Source organism: Tasmannia lanceolata, unplaced genomic scaffold, assembly GCF_043159265.1.
Source record: "Tasmannia lanceolata isolate RefF3 unplaced genomic scaffold, GAP_Taslan_0.1 ptg000019l, whole genome shotgun sequence".
Lineage (NCBI taxonomy): Eukaryota > Viridiplantae > Streptophyta > Magnoliopsida > Canellales > Winteraceae > Tasmannia > Tasmannia lanceolata.
Window position 1 is genome coordinate 8522311 of NW_027518696.1, and position 11748 is coordinate 8534058.

The following is an 11748-nucleotide window of genomic DNA, read 5'->3' on the forward strand; positions in this document are numbered from 1 at the left end:
CCTCAGAGAAGGGGATTTCCAATCCGGCTGAGGCTTCCAGGCTTAAACTTGCAAAACAAATGTCTTGAGGGATCGGGCGTAAAATCCCATCAGCGGAGTATAAAGATCTGTAGAATGCAATAATTTCTTCAATAATCCGCTCCCGGTCAGATACAATCTCCCCCTCCACTTCTAAGGATTCAATTCTGTTCGTTCGTCTGCGAGCACTGGCTATGGCATGGAAGAAGGCTGTGTTTTTATCTCCCTCCAACAACCACTTGACTCGAGATCTTTGTCGCCAAGAGATTTCTTCAAGCATCAACAACTCTTTATGTTCTTGTATTAATCTTCCTTGTTGCTCAAAATCCTCCGCCGATGCCAAACCACTATCGGCCAATGAATGTATCTCCATCAATCTGTCCTCAAGAATCTGCTTCCTACCGTAGTCAACTTCTTTCTGCTCCTTATCCCACTCTTTTAATTTTCCTTTAATGAACCTCAATTTTTTGCCAATAACGACATCGCCGGGACCTTCGAAAACACATTCAGACCACCATCTGACTAACTGAGCCTCCAATAGGGGATTTTCCAGCCAAGCTAACTCAAATCGGAAGGGTGGGGAGCCCCAGGACTCCATTTTAAGAGACAAAAGGATAGGGCAATGGTCGGAGACAGAATGGGGTAGAGCCTACTGATAGACTTCGGAAAGAACTGCCAACCAGTCGCCCGATAGAAGAAATCGGTCAAGCCGACTCCGGTGCGAAGCTCTTGCCCACGTGAAAGATGATCCACCCAAAGGTAAATCTGCTAGCTCATTGATGGCGAGAAAATCAGCAAAAGATCTCATGCCCACAGTAATTCGCTGACCCCCGAGGCGATCCCTTGATCCTAGGACTTCATTGAAATCCCCCCCGATACACCAAGGAGCGGAGCATAGGCCGCGCATCTGATTTAATTCTTCCCAAAAATAGCACTTCTCGGAGGGGGACAAAGGACCATAGACGCCTGAGAAGAACCAGACTGAACTATCATCACATTTTTGGAAGGCAACAGAGAGAGAGAAGACTCCTCGCCAAACATGTGAACTGTCCCACAAGACTGAATCCCACGCCACCAAGATACCCCCTGAAGCTCCTTTGGATGCTAAGAAAGCAAAATTCCAATCAGAGTTGAACCCCATGCTTCTCATATCTATGGTACTGATTTGCTCCATCTTAGTTTCCTGAAGACAAACAACCTCAAGACGCCGATGTTTAACTAATACTTTGATTTGAATTCTTTTCTCCGGAGAGCCCAAGCCATTTATATTCCAGGATAAAATCTTCATCAACAACTGTATGCCGATGAGTTCCTCCCCTCCCTGAAACCAATCTTTCTTCCTTTTTTCTTTCGTTTGAGACCATTGCTATGCAAGCCAGAGTCATAATTGATATCCGATTGAAGCCGCATCAATTCTCTCTCCGTGCGTTTCAGGTTTGCTTCGGATATGGATTCTGGAGATGACACTCCAGCGACCTCCCACAATTCTGCCGCCTTTATGCTAGACCTGTATTCCTCAATGGGACCCGGGAATACTAAGCCCAAGTGGGAACTGAGATTCTCGGTATGGTCCACCATCAATTCAATCACCTGTTGGGTAGAAACTGGACCAGAGTCATCCCTTGAAGGGACAAAATAGAGGTCTGGGGCACAAGGCAGGAACTGGATGTCCGCCTTGCTACACCATCTCAGTGAACGAAGATGGGAGTATCTTCCAAGCGATACCTTGAAGAGCGAGCGAAAGGACCACCCCCTAACTTCACCATAGAATAAAGACTTCATACCTCCCCAGCCACTATAATCAAAGAGCACCGTCCTTTGCCCCACCCAGCACTGAAGGGTAAAACGGTCCTCTCGAGAGAAAAGGATGCACCTACTGTTGGGACTTGGCAGATGATGCCCCCTCAACTGGATCGAGTGATGCCCACTGTATTGGATTCGGAATGGAGACTCAGAGGTCTAGAGCTCAATAAATACGGAGAAGAGGCAGCGTCTGGGTTGGAATTGGGAGAAACAAGCTTCAGAATAAAATCAAACGCTGAGAAAGAAGGAGAATGATACGCGGGCCCAACATCTTTGTCGACCCAACATAGATATTCATACCCAAGACAGATTTGATGAGGCCCAAAGGCCCATACCTCCTCCTTGGTCCCAAGGCCCACCAGTGGAGAATCCCAAATGTCCTCTGAACCAACTCCTCTTTCATCAAATTCCTTTTGACCCGAAGCGGGCACGTGGCTTACACCCACTCGAGGATAGTCCCTGTGATACGGAGAAGTTAAGGCTGAAATAATGTCTGCATAGCTGTTGACCTTAGAGTAAGGAGTATCTGAGGTTGAGAATTCCTGAATAGGCCGATCGACACTGTGCCACCTGTATGATTGTGTGGGACCCACTTTTTGAAATTCAAAATTTGCGCCAGATGAAATGCTGCTAACCGGCGTCGCTTGCTGCACCCGAGAAGCGGAATGCGAAGGCATCGCCGACTCCACCAACCCGAGGACCCCGACATTTATCTCCGGCACAAAAGGAAAATCTGAGGCTTCATTAATGACATTGAATGTATCCTGGACAGCATTTATGGACTCTGAGGCTTCATTGATGGCATTGAAGGCAGCCTGGATTACATTAATGGGATGGTTATCTTCTTCAGCTGCACATAGCCCTCCCTTAGCATTATTTAGAGGAGTACCCAACGCCTCTTCCTCAACCAGCTTCCCTACTGGAGAAAGAGAGGAGAGTTTTGCAGAGTTCTGATAGCCTTCATCGGATTCCCGGGAGGCTAGAATCCAGCGAATTGTGCCATCGATAGAGCTTGGGAGAGATAGTTCACTTCCGGGACGACCTTCAGTTATGATCTGCATCCTACCCACTTCATACCCGAAGCCCGCGTAACACGACAAATCCACCTCCACCACCTGGCCTATTTTCCTCCCTATACGCCGAAAATTATCAGCGCACCATGCTTCAGGCGGAACGCCTTCGATTTTCCACCAGGAAGACTTCCCCACCTTAGGATATTTTGTATCCCATTTTTGCAGGTCTTCCAAAGGAGAATGGGATGGAGAGCACCAGTCTCTGATTAAATGCGATCGATTAGCGCCCGCAGGGATGGAAATTTGGATTTCAAGAGGAGCAATTTTATACACCACAGCTTGACGGCCATTTCGAACGAGCCAGGCTTCCAACGCATCCAGATCACCATCCCACCCCTCCTTCATCTTCCCCCATAATCCTAAGTCTGCATTACTAATAGACTTAAGGGGGACTACTTCAAGGTTGAAAGCTACCCCATCCGAAGTTGCAGGAAGCAACGGCTCCATTCTAACATTCTCTGCTGGAGGCTCTTTTGATTGAGGAAGAAGCCGACGCCTCTCCACCTGATCCGCTCTCTGTTGTTGGTGCCCTGGAAAATTGAAATCCGAACTGGACCAGACTTTGTGACACTTCCAGCAGCTAACCCTCCTTCTAAAATTCCTGAAAGCACATCTGTGACATCGCCAATCTCCCAATTCTCTGCTCTGTCTTTTGTGGAAGACACTCTCCAGGCGTCTTCCCTTCTTGGTTCGGACGGGTAGCCAAGCCGCCTCTTCAGTTCGGTGAAGCCACTTGCTCGGCTCATCTGCCGGCTCCGATCGAAACTGCTGCCCACCTTCTGGAGGAACGCCCAAAAGGCCTGGTTCGGGATTGATCCGCGGGACTCCAAGAGGGGTTAAATTCGCCCCACTGGCCCATCTAGGGCGAACTCCCACCCCACGGCTTACCCCGCCGGAGTTCATAAAGTTCACCAAAGCCTCCTCCCCTCTGCAAAATGTGTCGCCCACCAAACCGTGGGAATCCCCCGGATTCTGAGTCGGATACCCACGAGGAGACCGCGATGGAGGAAGACACCGAATCTGAGGGATCTGAAGAAGAAGAGGTAGAGGATATGGATGAGGAATCCGATGAGGCCGACGTCTACAACGAAGAGACCTCCGCGTCGGAAACCTCTATATCTGAATCGGAGAGGGATGAGTTTGAGGCGGTAATGGAAAGATACAGATGGGGAGATGGATCGACGGCGGCTACTACAACACCGATGCCGCCAAACTCGGAATCGCTCCGGATCGCGTATCAACCTCCCGAAGATCGCCAAATGAGAGCTTAACCCCCGGCGAGTCCCGAGTCTGTCATTGAGGGAACCTCAGATTCGTCCTCGGAGGAATCGTGACTCGGCCATAGGATGCTATAAGCGGGGGAAGTGCCGTGGAACGTCAGCAGCCGGGGAATCGCTCCGTCGAATCAGGCTCGCCGGAGAGAAGAAAAGGGGTTTTTCTTCTTTCTTCAAATTTTCTTCTGGACTTTTTACTTTTTCTATCTAAGTGGATGTTATTTTCACTTTCTTTAATTTCATAATCGGGTTCCAGTTTGGAAGTGTTTTCGTTTAAAATCTAAGTGGATGTTAGTTTAACTTAGACAAAGGGGAGGTTTTTGTGTTCTTCCCATGGTTTTAAATTTCGACTGAAATCTGAGATTTCGGATTTCGGTGGAGACCGACACCGAAATGCATCAAAACCGAAACGGTCATTTATTTCGGCCGAAATTCCAGTTTTTCCAAAATTTGACCCAAAAAATATGTTTTTTTTAATATTAATTTAATATTTCACCCAGATTTAATATTGAATAAAATATAAGTTTCGGGTCAAGTACTAGATTTCGACCGAAATTTTGAAATTTTGAAATTTCGACCGGTACCGAAACCGAAATTTTAAACCTTGGTTCTTCCACAGCCTGAAAAAATGAAGGCAATTTCACAGCTGTTAGTTGCTTCCATTCTAATGAAGTGAGACATATTTGCCCCCTTTTCTTACTTGGGACTCTAGTGTATTCATGATTACTCTTTTAAGAGGGGGCTGTCCCAGGTACAAAAAAGGGGGTTAATATTGTTCAAAACTGGGTTAACTCAACTAGACTTTAAGTGGATTGATTCGAGTCAATTCAAACAAGCTACTGTTCACTCCATAAAAAGTCAAGGACATTTTCCTAGTGTCGGGTCAAATTATACTTAAATAGGTGGTCAGCTATTCTAATAAGTGGTCAAAATATCAAATGAAATGGGATTTGCTAGGGACTTCCGCAGCAAGGCATTTCACGGCTGCCTGTTGCATGAGAGAGCAGCCACATAGGCTTGCTTTCAGCAGATACTGTCTTATTCATTCGTTCATCTGATGTTTCTGCTCTCTCATGCAACTTTCAGCGGCGAAATCGCTTTCTGCCAAAGCCCCTAGCAAGTTCCATGTTACAAAATTCAATCTCCAAGTGAATGGCTAACCGTGTCCCTACCGACACGATTCTACCTTTTGCCATTAAAGACCATTTCTCTTTCTATTCATATTTCAGCAAGCAAAGGGAAAACAGAGATTGCTTCCTCAGTTACAGGTTCAAGCACAGGGACTTCAAAATCCATGAAGAAACCCACATGGAGGAAGAAGCAGAGACAACAATGGAGACACGTTACTGATGAGAATGAAAAGGAGCCAAGTAAGCAGTGGGTCCTTCGAACTTTTTCTTCCACCAACCAAACTGCTGATAACAATCACCCAAAACATGCTGCAATTTATCATCAAGATGCAAGCTCACATGATCCTTCTGTTACTGCACATCCTAATTCAAGAGATATTCCTCTTCTCGAGGAGCTCCAAAGAAACCAAAGCATTGAATGTCAGATGAGTTCTGCATCCGAAGATTTCTCCTCTGTAGCTAATGATCAGAAGTCGTCAGTTAAATCACCCTCCATCTCCAGTGCAGAATCCTTCCTCCAGATGAATCAAAGCAACATATATCAGGAAAAGATGGAGGATGGGAACCATATACTTCGGTTTCCTGCACAGGTTTCAGTTTGTAGAGGTGAGCCCGCAATATACTTTGATGAATCTGTGCTCACTTCAAATGCCGAGAAATTCAAGTATTGTCTTGTTGGGAAGTTCCCATATTCATGGCCAAGCTTAGCCCATATTAGAGAATGGGTTAGTAGGAAATGGAAACTCAAAGGCAACTGCTCCGTTACGTTACTAGATCTTCACCACGTTTTCATTAGATTAGATAACATCTCGGACATGCTCCGAATTTGGGTCAGGAATAGATGGTGGATTGATGGCCATCTGATGAAGATTTTTAAATGGACTCCTGAATTCCAATGGGCACAAGGAGAACCCTCTTTGGCTGCTGTTTGGATTGTGCTCCCTTTACTCCCTGTAGTTTTCTTTGAAGAAGATGCCTTGTTCTCTATAGCATCTTTAGTTGGGAATGCCCTTGCTATTGATACTCCAACAAGAATTCTATCTCGAACCAATGTTGCACGAATATGCGTGGAAGTCAATCTTCTGAAAAAGCTTCCTCGTCGAGTTTGGATTGGAATTGGAGGAAGAGGAGGAAGGGGTTTTTGGCAACATGTACGCTATGAGACGCTACCTTCATTCTGTTTGAACTGTAACCAGCAAGGGCATTCTGCCGTGGTCTGCAAGTTCAATAAAGATGATGCCATAACAGGCAATTCTCATGATAAGCGCTCTATACTGGATAATTCCAATGCAGAAATAAACAGCCCCAATAAAAGGAAAAATTCTGAAATGCTCGAGGCAAATAAAGGACACAAAGCTGCTTCCCAAACTGCAGTCAAGGAAGAGCCTTGCTGCAATCATCTTAATACAAAAATTCAACATTCAAATGCCAAACATCTTCAGAAGACTCAAATAGAGATCCACAACCCTGAGGAGTGCATCTCAAAAGTGAATTCCCCAGTTGTAAAGCCATGTTCCAAAAACTTAAGAGGTCAACAATCATTTGGTAAAGTGATCTTAGCCAATTCAGTAGACTTAAAGTTTTCTAGCAACTTGGCAAAACATTGCCACTTCCAAGAGAAATGTGGGATATCTAAGGCTATTGTCCCGAATTATGTTGAGGGAGAAAGTAGTCAGGCAAAGCGTGTTGAAGTAGATCCTGCAATTCAACATAAAGATGGGAATAATCAGGCAATCATTTTGGCTTCTTCTCAGCTACCATCAAATCGGGTTAGTTTCGTCAAAGCAATATCCAGAAGTATAGAAAATAGTGAAAAACTGAATTCAGGGATGAATAAAGGTAAGGAAGTAACTAAAAGCAGCATTGAAAGCATATGTGTTCACTACTTAAAATAATAGTCTCTTAGCTTTTGTTTGTTTTCTCTTTCTTTTGGTAGGTAAGCAGGGTTCTGGTGCGACCTTTTCATGTTCATCGATAATGAATGAAATGTTTATTCAAAGAATGGAGGAGACTGTACCATTTACGAGGATCTCAGGCATGCAAACCATGGATGGTGGAAACAAAGTAGATTTATTTTTGAAAGAAGTGAAGCATCTCCCAAAATTAGGAAGAGTCACAGTGGTTTTAGATGAAGATAGTCCCCAGGCCTGGAAAGACCTTTCAGAAAAAGAAGAAGCTGCAGAAGAAGATGATGATTTGAAAAAGAAAAAAATTGAAAACGGTCAGGTGGATCTGCAGATGATGGACACAAGAAATAAGAAAATCCAGGGAAAAAGAACTCCCAGCAGGTATGCTATGACTTTGAAACTGAATTTTTAAAATACTTTTGGTATTGGCAGTAGATGTTGTAGAATATTGTTGTGATATGACTACCAAAAAAATGACTGCAGGAACCCATGATAAAAAAACAAATCTAAAAGAAAACTAGATTCTTGTTTTAATAATGACACTCTTCAGTTTATCAAACATGAATCTGATTGGCTTTTGGTAGATTTTTTTTGTTGGAATTATACCAACTGTTAACAGCTCCCTAGAAAAGTGTAAGATGAAGAGAGGACCAGAATTATTAAAACAAGGATTATTGATATCATTTATGAGTCTAGAAATTATTGCTGATGTCTTTATGTTGCTTATGAAAACATCGTTACACACCTTGAATGGAATATGATCGCTATGGCATCATCGACTGTGGAGCCTAGAGATCCAGTGTTTCCAACATCGTTGTTCGCACATTAGCTATGGCAAGGCCCTCCTTGTCATTCTTGGCTGCATGTTTTTCACTTCAATGTGAACTTGTCCTAGCATCATCAATTAAAACACATGAATAGTCAAAGTAACACACCAAGGATTTCAACTCGATATTGTGACAATGAATGTACAGTTTTCTAGAATTTCAATTTAGTTCTGGTGATCTTAGTTTCTGCAGCATCTATAATCTAGATCAGATTCCTAGAAGTGTGTGGTTTTGTTCACAAGTTCTTGAATCAGTTACTATAGTTCTTAGTGAACTTTAATATAGATAATTATTCTTGATTTCCTCAATTAACCATCTTACAGTTTTATTGTTGTCATGCACTCCTTGCATAAATTCTGGTAGGTAGTAGTTAAGGGAATGCCATTTGTTTTCTAGTTTCTTTCCCCTCACTGATTAACAGGAAAGTGCAAGGAAGAAAGGAAGTGAAGTTATTTTGTTGTACTTAGTTTTCACACCCATTATTTCTATTTCATTGCTAATTTAGGCTATTATCTATATTTGTATTCTGCCCCGAAATTTAAAGAAAATGTGTATATGAATTTTAATTCTTTCTGATTTTCTTTCTGATTTTCAATGTTCATTTTTAATGCAGCTCTTTAAGTAAGATATCAAGAAGCTCTATTGTCATTTTTTTACTCATAATCCATCTAATGTCGACTTGCTACTGCACTCTTAGATGTAATCTTCTTTAGAAAGATTCTTTCAAATTCTTACAAAGACTTCTAATGTTAATTTAGATAATTATCCTCGATTTCCTCAATTAACCATCATATAAAAGAGAAGTACAGTTATATTGTAGTCATGCACTCTTTTCATAATTGTTAAGGGAATGCCATTTGTTTTCTAGTTCCTTTCCCCCTTCTGGTTTACAAGAAAGTGCAAGCAAGTGAAGTTATTTTCCTGTACTTGGTTTGCACACCCATTGTTTTTATTTCTTTGTTAATTTAGGCTATTATCTATATTTGTATTTTGCAGGTGAAATTTAAAGAAAATGTGTATATGAATTTTGATTTTCTTTCTGATTATCCCGGGTACAATGTGTTTTCGATTCTATCCAATGAATCTCTAGTTATGGAAAACAAACCTTTTTATTTCTCGACCTTTAATGTTCCTTTTTAATGCAGCTCTTTAAGTAACATATCAAGAAACTCTATTGTCATTTTTTACTCATAATCCGTCGCATGCCAACTTGCCACTGCACTCTTAGACACAATCTTCTTTAGAATGAATTTATAAAATACTTACAAAGACTCCTAATGCTGAAATTAATTCCTGGCCATTCAATTGTAGTGGAAAAATACTTCTAATTTTTTTCTCTCTACAGAATGAAATTCCCATCAATGAAGCCACGCAATCTTGGAGGCCTCATTTTTCAATTTTTTCTTGGAAAATCAAGGGAAACAATGTTCAGTACCAATGTGAGTTCTGTTCCATCGGATGTACCCAACCCCGAGGCTTCCAATAACCGATCAGGAGACCCATCCACTTGCATTACATTGGATGAAGCATTGCGTACCATGAAATCAACAGATCAAGGAGGGGAAGTGCCTAGCATTTTATCCGGAGGAGTACTTCTTGACCAATCCTATCCGATCGCACCAGCTGATCTGAATTCTCTTCTCTTTTCACCCAATTCAAAACTTATGATGTCCTTGATGGAGCTGAAAGGAAAGAAAGATTGGCAAGAAGGAACTTGGGAACTTGAAAATGGTGGGGATAGATTAAAAAGAGTGGTTACCTTTACAAAAGGTGCAACTAAATTAATTAAGGCTGTGAAAGCTACAGAGGAGCAGATATATTTGAAAGCCGATGGGAATGTTTTTGCAGTTTTAGTTTGGGGGAGCAGTCCGGATGTTCCTTACGGGAGCTTTTACAAGACACAAGTGCTCGTCTGTATAACGCCGGGACCAGAATTTCCATCATGTGATCAATCCTCACGTCTAGTTATGTCATGGCGCATGAATTTCCTACAGAGCACCAAGATGAAAGGTACGATCGAACGTTGGGCCCAACAAGATCTCAAGGATAGCTTTGCGCAGTTTGGAGATTTGTTTCTTAGAATATTAGGCCAGTTGATTTGAAAGAGCCGGGGTACAGCAAGGAGCAAATTTTGGCTTCTTTGCAGATGGAACACGAGTCGGATTGGAAGCTTTTTGTTCTATATTTTGGGAATTTTCCAGTAGTTTCTGCTATTTTTTTGGGATTGCTTGTACTTGCACATATCCTGCGAGCCACGCCTAGCATGATCCAAGGCCTTGAATTTATTGGGCTGGACTTTCAGACTCAATTGGGGAAGTGGTTGTGTGTTGGATTCTTGTTCTTCAAGGTGATATTGTTCTAGAGATGATAGCACGTTTTATGCAATTTTGTGTGGTGTTCGCCTGCAATGGTAAAACAAGAACCAGTTCGATTAAGTTCCAGATATTAGATCCTCAATGGAATGAAATATTTTAATTATATGCAATGGATGAGCCTCCTTCTACAATGGATGTTGGAGTTTTTTATATTGATTGACCTTTTGACGAAGCTACATCCCTTGGCCATGCTGAAATCAATTTTGTGAAATCTAATTTGTCAGAACTAGCAGACATATGGATTCCTCTTCAAGGGAAATTAGCTCAAGCATGCCAATCTAAGTTGCACTTGATAATTTTCTTGAATAATACAAGAGGTACTGATTTTGTTAAAGAGTACTTCACAAATATGGAGGAGGAGGTTGGGAAGATGATAAATTTGTGGTCGCCTCAACCAAATTCAGCATTCCAGAGATTCCACCAGAGGAATTCCTTATAAATGATTTTACTTGTCCCTTGAAGCACAAATTGCCTCTGTAGGGTCGCCTCTTTCTGTCGCCAAGAATCATTGGGTTTCACACAAACTTGTTTAGACACAGAACTAAATTTTTCCTTATATGGGAAGACATAGAAGACATCCAGGCGGTTCCTCCGTCTCTAGCATCAGTGAGCAGTCCAAGAGCGAGGGATAGCTGATTCTCAAGTGCTACAACAAGAGTATATTAAAAGAAAATTTTGAGATATTTGACTGGCAGCTGACTGAGGAGTTGGAGAAAATTAGCCACATTCTGCAGAAGAGGATTGCAACTGCGACAGAGTTTTGTGTTCCTAGATGTTATGTTCAAACCCACTGAAGAATTTTGGGATGGAGATATGTGATATTTTCACCAGAAGAAGAGAGATAATTGTCAGTGGTAATAATCTGCAAATGCTAATGTATACTGTAAATTCTACTGTTCTGAATAGTATGTAGGGAATCTAGTTCGAATAACTTCATGTATTGGCAATGATGGGTCTTCATGAATTCATTTTTTTCTATCAGAAAAAGGTCATGTCTCATTCAAAGATTTGAAATTAACTGCTACTGCTATCTGTATGTAAATGATCTATTTCTGGACGAAAATAACCATTTATTATGAAAAAAATATCCATGCCTTTCTCAATACATATCACACATACCCCTATTTTGATGTATTCATTAATAACCATTATTACCCATCAAAAAAAAAAAAAAAAACCATTATTTATATCAAGAAGATCCATGTCTTTTCCAATAAATGACAAACAGACCCCTATTTTGGTACATGTCAACATTAATGGGTCTGTTCGATGTGGGGATAGCTATTCCTCGTTAGCGCTATCCTAGAGTAGTGAATGATAGCTGGTTTCAAGTTGATCGCT

At 41.9% G+C, this 11748-nt stretch overlaps 1 protein-coding gene across 1 annotated transcript; it reads left to right on the forward strand.

Annotated features, from left to right (window-relative positions):
- The first annotated feature begins 5359 nt into the window (after nt 1-5359).
- LOC143853027 (uncharacterized) lies at nt 5360-11406 on the forward strand. The gene is made up of 3 exons (XM_077362726.1): nt 5360-7137; nt 7235-7586; nt 9378-11406. The coding sequence occupies exons 1-3, from the start codon at nt 5463-5465 to the stop codon at nt 10132-10134; spliced, it is 2784 nt and encodes a 927-aa protein (XP_077218841.1). The 5' UTR covers nt 5360-5462; the 3' UTR covers nt 10135-11406.
- The last annotated feature ends 342 nt before the right edge of the window (nt 11407-11748 follow it).

What these genes read in the sequence shown, in the direction of transcription:
- LOC143853027 (XM_077362726.1), top strand. Translation starts at nt 5,463, where the DNA reads ATGAAGAAACCCACATGGAGGAAGAAGCAGAGACAACAATGGAGACAC. An exon ending in GAATTCAGGGATGAATAAAG is followed by an intron (nt 7,138 to 7,234) that starts GTAAGGAAGTAA and finishes TTCTTTTGGTAG; the next exon opens with GTAAGCAGGGTTCTGGTGCG. An exon ending in GGAAAAAGAACTCCCAGCAG is followed by an intron (nt 7,587 to 9,377) that starts GTATGCTATGAC and finishes TTCTCTCTACAG; the next exon opens with AATGAAATTCCCATCAATGA.